General features: G+C 42.6%; 1 protein-coding gene across 2 annotated transcripts in view; it reads left to right on the top strand.

Annotated features, from left to right (window-relative positions):
• Window positions 1-12464, top strand: part of kcnq1.2 (potassium voltage-gated channel, KQT-like subfamily, member 1.2) — a 202821-nt gene that overhangs the window by 50114 nt on the left and 140243 nt on the right. Inside the window, exon 15 of one of the 2 annotated variants that reach the window (XM_058076398.2) lies at window positions 4466-4534. The exons of the other annotated variant lie outside the window; for it this stretch is intronic. Coding sequence (XP_057932381.2) covers window positions 4466-4534 — 69 coding nt within the window. The remainder of the gene's footprint in view (window positions 1-4465; window positions 4535-12464) is intronic. 2 annotated transcript variants of the gene reach the window in all.

Raw genomic sequence — 12464 nt, 5'->3', positions numbered from 1 at the left:
GGACTTGCGAGTTGTGAACAACCACAACGGCGAGGGTTGGCCTTGGGTGGAATACATGAAAACAGACTGCTTTCGCGGGAACCACGAAATCAAAACAAATACAGCTGAATAGGTGCAGATTCTGGAAGAACTAGAAAGCTTTGTGTAGCTGCTCTATAGGAGTCCACAAAAAGATGAAAAGATGTTTATATAACATGATTATTGCTTTTTTATAAGGGCTTTTGAGCTATTCTTTGTCTGATCCCTCACCTAGGACCGATTTGTCATGGGTGACCCTACCTGGGGCATAAAAGCCCCCGACAACTTGGCCCCTACACTCATTGGGACACAAAAGACCCCTAACAATGAATGTGAACATTGGCCCATGTTTTCTCTTTATCAAATGCGGATCACCAGGGCTCCCTTGTGGAGTCCGACCGGGGACTGCCCGAAGAAGCTACATGGGTCCCCCCTCCAATGAGCTTACCACTCATGGGAGTGGCCAAAGGGGTCAAAGTGCAGAGTGAGGTGGGTGGCGGCCGGAGGCAGGGACCATGGCAATCTGATCCTCGGCTACATGGTAGGGAAGGAGCCTAAGTTGGTACGCAATGTTGAGAAGTACCAGCTAGATACAGTATAGTCGTACTCACCTCGACGCACAGCAGGGCTCTGGAACCAGTCCTCTTGACAGGGGATGGACTTTAGTCCACTCTGGCTTTGCCAGCAGTGAGAGGCGAGTCCCTTGAGGGAGTACTGGAGAGTTCTCCCTGGAGCGATTCCCTTGTTCTGCTCGGGGACGACTTCAACGTTCACGTCGGCAGCGACGGTGAGACCTGGAGAGGCGGGATTGGAAGGAACTGATTTTATCTGAATCTGAGCTATGTTATGTTGTCAGAATTCTCTGTCTGTCAAAAGATTGTCAAAAGCAAACACCATGTTCAAGTATAAGGGTGTCCACATGTGCACTTGGTACCAGGACACCCTGGGTCGCACTTCAATGATTGAAGTGCAGGAGATTTGAAAGTGGCAAATAAAGAATTACAGGAGATGAATGCCACCATTAAAAAAAGATAATGAGGAAATAGATAAAATAATTGAGGAGCTGAAAAACACAATCGATGACAGAACCCAAGGATGAATGACATAATAGTGACAGGCTGAGGATCAAACCCAGGTCTTATGCCAGGGCAGTCAGGAACAGTGAGCAAGCAGACAAAATGGACATCGCCTTAATGGAGCAACAAGTAGTGGATTTCCTAACATCTAAAGAGGTAGATGTTGACATCCAATCCATGTACACTTGCATCCTACTGTATGTCAGGAACAGCACCGCACCATCGTCATCATCAAGTTCACTAACAGGAAATCCAAGACCGCTGTACTGAAACATTGAAAGATGGCCTGCATCAACAGGAACAACACAAGGGGAGGAGGAGTTGCCAAATGTGGACAAACAACTACATTACAAAGTGGTAAAGAATATGTCAGTTACTATTGAGATCTGTAAAGAAAAAACAAAAACGTGTTAAGTTGTTTATACAGAACTCCACATTCAAGGATAGAAATGTTTGAAGGTTGGATCAAAACAACCTTTTTGGATAGCAATCAAAAAACAATTTTCATGTGGAGCCTTTTTGGCTCCTGGGATTTCAGAGGCAGCTGACAGGTACCAGCAGGCCAAGCGGTCAGCAGTTTTTTGCAGTCACTGAGGCAAAAACCTGGACATGGGAGGAGTTTGGAGAAGCCATGGAAAATGTCTACTGGCTTCAAAGACATTCTGGACCACCATCCACCGTCTCAGGAAGGGGAAGAAGGGTGGGTTTAGAAGGGTTTAAGAAGGGCGACCGGTGGGTGTGTTCCAATTATCGTAGAGGAAGCAAAGGCAGAGGATACGTATGCGGACAGTTCCACCACAGGGTGGTCAAAACGCTCCTCAGTAGCAAAGCTCCGGGGGTGGACGAGTTTCACCTCAAATTCAAGGCTCTGGATGTTGATGGACTGTCTTGGCTGACATCATTGCGTGGAAGTCGGGAGCAGTACCTTTGGATTGGCAGACCGCGGTGGTGTCCCCCTTTTTAAGAAGGGTGACCAGAAGGCTGTGTTCCAACTATCGTGGAATCACACTCCTCAGCCTCCTTGGTATGGTCTATATTTAGGGGTTCTGGAGAGGAGGATCCATTTGAGTTTCTGATTCAGGAGGAGCAGTGTGGTTTTTGTCCTGGTTGTGGAACTGCGGACCACCTCTACACTCTCAGCAGGATCTTTGAGGGTCCATTGGAGTTTGCCTAACCATTCTACGTGTTTTTGTGGACTTTGAGAAGGCAGTCAACTGTGTTCCTTGGGGAATTCTGTGGGGACTCCGGGAGTATGGGATATTGGACAAGCTAATTCAGAGTGTCCGTTCCCTGTACGACCGGTGTTAGAGTTTGGTTCGCCAGGGCTGCCCTTTGTCACCCATTCGGTTCATTACTTTTAGTAACGGCGTTGAGGGATTTTGTTTTGGTGGATGCTGTATTGGGTCTCTGCTTTTGCCAGTTATGTGGTCCTGCTGGCTTCATTGAACCGTGACCTTCAACTCTCACTGGATTGGTTCGCAGCCAAGTGTGAAGCAGGAGAATCAGCACCTCTAAGTCTGAGTCCATGGTTCTTGCCCAGAAAAGAGTGCAATCTTCGGATGGGGGATGAAATCCTGCCCCAAGTGGAGGAGTTTAAGAACTTTGGGGTCTTGTTCAGGAGTGAGGGAAGGATGGAATATGAGATCGACAGGAGAATTGGTATGCCATCTGCAGTGATGCAGACTCTACGTTGGTCCGTTGTGTGGAAGAGAGAGCTAAGTTGAAAGGCAAAGCTCTCAGTTTCTCTCAGTCAGATCTACGTTCCTACACTGACCTATGGTCATGAGCTTTGGGTAGTGCACTGCCATCCTGGAGAGACTCGGAGTGGAACTGCTACTCCTCCACATTGAGAGGAGCCAGATGGTAGAGAGCCCTCGGGGAACACCCAAGACACGTTGCAGAGACTATGTCACCAAACTGGCTTGGGAACACCTTGGGAAGTCTGGGCCTCCTTGTTTGGGATGCTGCCCCCCGACCCAACCTTGGACAAGCGGTAGAAGATGGATGTGTGGATGGACGGTATCTAACTCATTAGCTTTACAAGCTGAACACCACCGGTCAAAAAGAATGCCTTTCTCTCTGGCAAAGTCCACATCAGAGCGGTGGGTTTTCCTCACACTTACCCACCAGTGCTTTAGGGTTTACATCCTCACATACGGGGCCTACCATGCCTGTGACACAGCGGTCAGAGCGGGGGACCACAATATCCACATTTGAGGGGCCCTTACCCACTGAATTTACCACTACGGTCTCCACACCATTATTCACTGATAATGTACCGTTATCCACTCATATGTTTCATATGCAAAAATTAATCTATTTCATGTGATAGACTTTAGGTTCTAGTATAATTGATTTGCATGCAACCACACTATATTTTGTTTGCAGGGTGTGAAGAAATAAACATGCATATGCTGAAAAGCATAAATAAAGAAAACCACATACAATACATATTTGTAAACAGAACCGTTTTAGATGGTGATGAATGTTTTCTTTTAATGACAAGGCCAGTCTTTCATTCGCACTTTTCACCCCAAAAAAAAAATCCACTGAACTCGTTCAAAATAGTGAACTATGAACGTGAACTATTCATATTTAGATTGTGTGAACTGAACTCATGAGAACTATGAACTTGGACGACAGTTGACAGGTACATTGAGATCTTTGCCCTCTGGCTCAGCTGTGTCTTCACCACGACGGTCTGGTACAGTGACGGCATTTACTGCAGACGCTGTTAGCTAGCTCATATAACTTTAACTTCAACTTTTTCTCTCATTAGAACGCACAGAAAAGGGAAAGTAATGTGTTCATGTTTCACATAAAATTCTCCAAAAAGTGCAGTATGTACTATAAGTACAAAAAGGCAATTTCCACCAGTAAGTGGGAACATTTACAGTTTGGACAATAGACAGAAATGATTTGGATTTTGCATGTGTAGAGAAGCCTGTTTGTTTTTTGGTATTTTTTTTTTTACAAAGTAAATTTGTAAAAAAAGAAAGCTGTTTGCCATGAAGAGGTCGTATCCAGGTCTTTGATGAATATTGTAACATTTTTCAGTCATAAATAACAGTGCTCAAATAATTGATTGTGCCATAAAGAAATCTGTGCATTTCATAACCAAGGTGTCACCTCACTAACTGTCCTCCCCAGCTTTGCATTTTAACGCTACATTCTCCAACACTCTGCACACTCTTTGCATGGAAATGCCGCCTTGTGCTTCGTAGGTACAGAGTATCCCAAAGCCATCAGTCTTATACTTTCTATTTCCTCGTCTCATGGTCTGTGCCCACTGAGAGCCACCCAGAAGTCCATAAACGTCGTCAAACGAGAGTTCTAAGCGTCAGAATGCTTCTTGTCTCTTTGCTTTGCAGTCTTTTGACCTGCCCCTTCGTGGCATCGGTCCAGGACTCTTTCTCCACACACCACTTGAATTCCACAAGGTACTGTACCTCCTCTCATGCTATTCTTCTTCACTCCTCTACACGACCTTGGTCCCACCTTCCAACTTATCCTGCAGATGACAGGACAAAGGGAAAAAGTCTTGTCCCAACTTCAACTGGTGTACATTGTGAGGAATATTTCCAGTTTTGCATCACATCATTAGAAACATAAAAACAACCAAATATACCGTAAATTCAAACTCAAATTAACGCATCTCCTATAGCCACCGGGTGCGCGTTCCACAACAGCAAGTAACTGCCAGGGTCTCTAATTAGTGCTGTGTCCCAAAAAAATCTCATATACAGCTGAGGCTGTAGGCAACCTCCTGATGTATCTGCAAGTGTCATGCATGCGGCATCCAACAGCTTTATCTATTGCTGCACTTTACATTTAAGATAATTCATTCATTTATTTTAATGTAGAACATAAATAAACATAATGTAATGGTGTGATGATATATATTATAATAATACTAAATAAATATAATAATATATAATGATTATGTTAATGAATTTATATAAGTATTTTATATCATATAAAAATAATTTATATATATATACACATACACACACACATATATAGTAATAATATATATTATTACTATTATATATAATTATATGATAGTAATGATAGTAATAATATGTATGTATGTCTGTATATATACATACATATATATATACAGTGAATTTCTAAGTGGGAGAAATAGCAAAATAGCAGGGTGTTCAAATACTTATTTTCTTCACTGTATATATATATATACATACATATATATGTGTGTGTATATATACGTATATATACACATATATATACATATATATATACACACACACATATATACATACATATTATTACTATATGTGTGTGTGTGTATATATATACAGTGAAGAAAATAAGTATTTGAACACCCTGCTATTTTGCTATTTCTCCCACTTAGAAATCATGGAGGGGTCTGAAATTTTCATCGTAGGTGCATGTCCACTGTGAGAGAGATAAACTAAAAAGAAAAATCCAGAAATCACAATGCATGATTTTTTAACAATTTATTTGTGTGATACAGCTGCAAATAAGTATTTGAACACCTGTGTATCATCTAGAATTCTGACCCTGAAAGACCTGTTAGTCTGCCCATTAGAAGTCCACCTGCACTCCATGTATCATCCTGAATCAGATGCACCTGTTTGAGGTCGTTAGCTGCATAAAGACACCTGTCCACCCCATACAATCAGTAAGACTTTAACTTGTAACATGGCGAAGACCAAAGAGCTGTCCAAAGACACCAGAGACAAAATTGTACACCTCCACAAGGCTGGAAAGGGCTACGGAGCAATTACCAAGCAGCTTGGTGAAAAAAGGTCCACTGTTGGAGCTATCATTAGAAAATGGAAGAAGCTAAACATGACGGTCAATCTCAATCGGAGTGGAGCCCCATGCAAGATATCACCTCGTGGGGTCTCAATGATTCTAAGAAAGGTGAGGAATCAGCCCAGAACTACACGACAGGACTTGGTCAATGACCTGAAAAGAGCTGGGACCACCGTTTCCAAGGTTACTGTAGGTAATACACTAAGACGTCATGATGTGAAATCATGCATGGCACGAAAGGTTCCCCTGCTTAAACCAGCACATGTCAAGGCCCGTCTTAAGTTTGCATATGACCATTTGGATGATACAGAGGAGTCATGGGAGAAAGTTTTATGGTCAGATGAGACCAAAATAGAACTTTTTGGTCATAATTCCAATAAGCGTGTTTGGAGGAAGAAGAATGAAGAGTACAATCCGAAGAACACCATCCCTACTGTGAAGCATGGGGGTGGTAGCATCATGCTTTGGGGGTGTTTTTCTGCACATGGGACAGGACGAGTGCACTGCATTAAAGAGAGGATGACTGGGGCCGTGTATTGTGAGATTTTGGGGAACAACCTCCTTCCCTCTGTCAGAGCATTGAAGATGGGTCGTGGCTGGGTCTTCCAACACGACAACGACCCGAAGCACACAGCCAGGAAAACCAAGGAGTGGCTCCGTAAGAAGCATATCAAGGTTCTAGCATGGCCCAGCCAGTCTCCAGACCTGAACCCAATCGAAAATCTTTGGAGGGAGCTCAAACTCCGTGTTTCTCAGCGACAGCCCAGAAACCTGACTGATCTAGAGAAGATCTGTGTGGAGGAGTGGGCCAAGATCCCTCCTGCAGTGTGTGCAAACCTGGTGAAAAACTACAGGAAACGTTTGACCTCTGTAATAGCAAACAAAGGCTACTGTACCAAATATTAACATTCATTTTCTCAGGTGTTCAAATACTTATTTGCAGCTGTATCACACAAATAAATTGTTAAAAAATCATGCATTGTGATTTCTGGATTTTTCTTTTTAGTTTATCTCTCTCACAGTGGACATGCACCTACGATGAAAATTTCAGACCCCTCCATGATTTCTAAGTGGGAGAAATAGCAAAATAGCAGGGTGTTCAAATACTTATTTTCTTCACTGTACATATGTATATATATGTATACACATATGTATATATATATATATATACATATATACACACACATATATATATATATGTATATATATATATACATATACATATATATATATATACATACATATACAGTGAAGAAAATAAGTATTTGAACACCCTGCTATTTTGCTATTTCTCCCACTTAGAAATCATGGAGGGGTCTGAAATTTTCATCGTAGGTGCATGTCCACTGTGAGAGAGATAAACTAAAAAGAAAAATCCAGAAATCACAATGCATGATTTTTTAACAATTTATTTGTGTGATACAGCTGCTAATAAGTATTTGAACACCTGAGAAAATGAATGTTAATATTTGGTACAGTAGCCTTTGTTTGCTATTACAGAGGTCAAACGTTTCCTGTAGTTTTTCACCAGGTTTGCACACACTGCAGGAGGGATCTTGGCCCACTCCTCCACACAGATCTTCTCTAGATCAGTCAGGTTTCTGGGCTGTCGCTGAGAAACACGGAGTTTGAGCTCCCTCCAAAGATTTTCGATTGGGTTCAGGTCTGGAGACTGGCTGGGCCATGCTAGAACCTTGATATGCTTCTTACGGAGCCACTCCTTGGTTTTCCTGGCTGTGTGCTTCGGGTCGTTGTCGTGTTGGAAGACCCAGCCACGACCCATCTTCAATGCTCTGACAGAGGGAAGGAGGTTGTTCCCCAAAATCTCACAATACACGGCCCCAGTCATCCTCTCTTTAATGCAGTGCACTCGTCCTGTCCCATGTGCAGAAAAACACCCCCAAAGCATGATGCTACCACCCCCATGCTTCACAGTAGGGATGGTGTTCTTCGGATTGTACTCTTCATTCTTCTTCCTCCAAACACGCTTATTGGAATTATGACCAAAAAGTTCTATTTTGGTCTCATCTGACCATAAAACTTTCTCCCATGACTCCTCTGTATCATCCAAATGGTCATATGCAAACTTAAGACGGGCCTTGACATGTGCTGGTTTAAGCAGGGGAACCTTTCGTGCCATGCATGATTTCACATCATGACGTCTTAGTGTATTACCTACAGTAACCTTGGAAACGGTGGTCCCAGCTCTTTTCAGGTCATTGACCAAGTCCTGTCGTGTAGTTCTGGGCTGATTCCTCACCTTTCTTAGAATCATTGAGACCCCACGAGGTGATATCTTGCATGGGGCTCCACTCCGATTGAGATTGACCGTCATGTTTAGCTTCTTCCATTTTCTAATGATAGCTCCAACAGTGGACCTTTTTTCACCAAGCTGCTTGGTAATTGCTCCGTAGCCCTTTCCAGCCTTGTGGAGGTGTACAATTTTGTCTCTGGTGTCTTTGGACAGCTCTTTGGTCTTCGCCATGTTACAAGTTAAAGTCTTACTGATTGTATGGGGTGGACAGGTGTCTTTATGCAGCTAACGACCTCAAACAGGTGCATCTGATTCAGGATGATACATGGAGTGCAGGTGGACTTCTAATGGGCAGACTAACAGGTCTTTCAGGGTCAGAATTCTAGATGATACACAGGTGTTCAAATACTTATTTGCAGCTGTATCACACAAATAAATTGTTAAAAAATCATGCATTGTGATTTCTGGATTTTTCTTTTTAGTTTATCTCTCTCACAGTGGACATGCACCTACGATGAAAATTTCAGACCCCTCCATGATTTCTAAGTGGGAGAAATAGCAAAATAGCAGGGTGTTCAAATACTTATTTTCTTCACTGTATATGCATATGTATATATATGTATATATATATATATATATATATATGTATATGTGTGGGATCATGTGGTGATCCACTCTGCTGTTTGTATGGATAGTTCTCCGTGTCTAAAAGCGTGGCGAGACAGTGCACGCTTGTGTCCTGTGTGCTCGTAAGTCAGCTTTAATGGCAAACCATCAGACTGGAGCCATGCTGGGCACTCCCACAACAGATGTTACAAACCCTGGTGTCACGCCATTGACGATGTTGTGCTGTCATCTTGGCCTTTTTATGTGGATCTCCAGATAGCTCATCCACCCCGATACTGCCTGAGGCTACTTCTTTGTCGACTAAACACACACACACAGTTTACCCCTGTTGGTTTGGATTGGTCATAGAGGAACTTCTCATAGAGGGTGTTACTTTGTGTGTGAGAAGCATCACCGTCAATGGGACTGAACAGGAAGTGGCGCATGCAAGTGACGCAGTCCTCCCAAAACATGCACATACAAGTTCATATATAGAAATCATGTGTCTGCGGTGAAACATTTGGATCCACACCAAATATGTATTGCTGTCGTGCCCAACCACTGCACAAATCAGCATTTTTAATCATAGAATTTTTTTTGGTCTTATTTCATTCTTGTGTTTTCTTTCCATTTTAAATTAATAGTTATGTCCCTTCTTATTTTAATTTGTTTTATTTCATGACATTTTAGTCAAGCTGTGCTCGAGTCCATTTCATCCAAAGTTAAAAATAATTTCCCTACTTTCATTCATTCATTCATTCATTTTCTACCGTCTTTCCTCACGGGGGCTGTGGGGGGTGCTGGAGCCTATCCCAGCTGTCTTTGGGTGAGAGGCGGGGTACACCCTGGACTGGTGGCCAGCCAATCACAGGGCACATATAGACAAACAACCATTCACACTCACATTCATACCTATGGACAATTTGGAGTGGCCAATTAACCTAGCATGTTTTTGGAATGTGGGAGGAAACCGGAGTACCCGGAGAAAACCAACGCATGCACGGGGAGAACATGCAAACTCCACACAGAGATGGCAGAGGGTGGAATTGAACCCTGTGAGGTCTGAATTTCCCTACTTATTTAATAAAATGTAATACAACTTAATAACATTTAGTAATATGTACTCAACTTTTATAATGTATTTGTTATTTTTTATTTTGATTATAATAACATTATATTCTGCTGCTTGTCTGGTTCTTTAAAGTGCTTGAGCCTATCCCATCCTAAACTAAAAGTTCTTCAATTCAATGATTAATTACAAGGTGACTTAACAAGTGCATGTCCAAGTCAAGTAATAAGTGTTTTCCTCCAAGCATGAAGGTCATTAGTCAGCATCTCCATCATGAGGGGATGAGGCCAGTACTGGTCCCAACCTTTTTTCTATCCAATTCCACCAAGTTGCTTGTCCAACGCTCTCGGGTGGCTGTCATTTCATGACCTGAGGTCGTCGTCCTTCCGCCAGGTCGTCTTCCTCATCCACGCTGGTTCTCAGACCTGTAAAAGCCAGCATAGGCCACCTGCAAAGCAGCTCTTAATTAATTCCCCCTTCTCCCGAAGCTGGCTGGAGATAAACAAAGAAAAAGCACTGCAGCGCTGCAGGAGGGAAGTGGAGGCAGAGACGCATGCATCACGGCCCCTGGCCTCTTAAAGTGGGGGGCCTCTCCATGTGCCGAGCAACTGGCGCCTTTTGTGCCGGCGCTGCTCTGAACAAATTGACTTTTTGTCTGCGTGGCCTCTGTATGCTTGTCTTGTACACTGTACTGCGATATCACAGCACGGCAGGGGCGGGACCAGCATACGGCGCTCTGTTCTCAGGATAATGTGTGTGTGAGGGTCTTTTTGAACAGCGCTCAGTGTCTCTTTTAACCAAGGCGTGTAAACCTGTATTGAAGTTATTTCTAAGCTATAATGGTTGGTGCTATGTTATATGTTGCATTTTTAGCTTTGCAAAGTGCTTGTATATTCATCAAAGGCTGAAAGCTGATTTTCAAAGTGCCCAAGAATGGTGGCAGTGCACCATTCTTTGGAGGACGTGTGTCAGTGCCATGTGTCGGTTTCTTGGCATATTGGATTAGGTTTTAGAATTGTTTATGAAATTGATAATGATGCATATTACAGGCTTTTCAGTCGCTATTGTTTTTCGGATTGCAGACTTTTTAAAAGCCACCACAGTACTTTAGATGGGGAGAAACTGGCATTGCGGAATACCCTTTCACACAGGCAGTGTCCCACCTTTGTTTTAGTTCTGATGCTACCTCTTTATTGCTCTCTGGTTCTACCATATCTTACTTATTGTGTGGAAAAAAGGGCTAATAACTATAAAAGCAATCTTCACTCGCTAAATGTACTGCAAAAAAGGTCAGTAAGGATAATTCATAATGCCGCCTACAGAGAACATACTAACTCCTTATTTCTAAAATCACAAATACTTCAACTTGCTGATATAGTTCAGCTAAAATAATGCATAAGGCTAAAAATAAGCAATTAGCTAAAAATGTCATCCAATACTTCTCTACAAGAGAGGAGAAATATGATCTCAGGGAAGAAGTACATTTGAAACACTTCTATGCTAGGACTACGTTATGCTAGCCATAGCATTTCAGTATGTGGAATCAAACTATGGAATGGATTGAGTAAGGAAATCAAACAATGCACAACGATGAGCCAATTCAAGAAACAATACAAGCAGTTGATGTTTGCTAAATACAAGGATGAAGAGTCTTGAACCAGTCATGATGTGCTATATATATCACTATATTGACACTTACTATGGTACCCATTAAGGCATTGGATGCTCATATCACCTCATACTTCGGTACCAGGTGCATTATTTAAACCCCCCCCAAAAAAACCCTTAAACTGTATTTTGGAAAGCAGGAAGTGAACAAATGTAACAGTTAGTGATTGTAAAAGTACCAGATGGAGGGGTAGGATTTAATAAGCTTTGCTTCTTCCTACTCCTTTTGGACATGTGGAACTGGGAATTGATTATGGGATGCACTCAATTGGAATTTGATGCATGTTCAAATGAAATAAAACCATTACCATTACCATTACCATTACCATTACCATTACCATAGCCAAAAAGCAGGAAAATAGTCAAGTGGACTTCCTAACTTGGGTTCCAACTGTCAAATTGTGTGCTGTACTTTCATGCAGCGACAAACTGGTCCCTACATGGCAGAATATCCTTTGCACACAGGAAAATATCCCACCTGTGTTACAGCTTTGACACGACATCCAAAGCAGGAATATTGCCAAGTTGACCTTTTGTTCCTCCTCTTGAATTGTGTGCTGTACTTTCATACAGCAACAAACTGGTCTCCACATTGCAGTACGTATGTAACCGCTTTCTCCAACGCCTGGGAAATGTCTTACCCTTGTTATTGGTTATTGGTATATAGTTATTGGTGCCTTACATACAGAACACCCAAAAGGCGGGGAAAGGTCAGCTCTCCCAGGCTTTTTTGTAATGGAGAGAATTTTGTCTTATAATAAAAATAGAAAGTGTGTAGTTGTTTGATCGGTACTGTCACATGTAAGATGATGGCTGGTCAATACCCTAGGCAGCTGCTAAAAGAACTTGGAAGACTCCCAGACTTGGCATAGATGCTCCCCTGTCCCTGTGAGGTGTGCCCCCAAACCCCCCCTCCCTCCCAACACCTGGACAAATACACTCCATCTCCTGGCTTGCCCTCCCCCGTGGA

The sequence above is a fragment of the Doryrhamphus excisus genome, linkage group LG1 (assembly GCF_037039965.1).
Source record: "Doryrhamphus excisus strain RoL-2023G ecotype Guam linkage group LG1, RoL_Dexc_Guam_v1.1, whole genome shotgun sequence".
Lineage (NCBI taxonomy): Eukaryota > Metazoa > Chordata > Actinopteri > Syngnathiformes > Syngnathidae > Doryrhamphus > Doryrhamphus excisus.
This window is presented reverse-complemented; position numbering and strand designations above follow the sequence as displayed.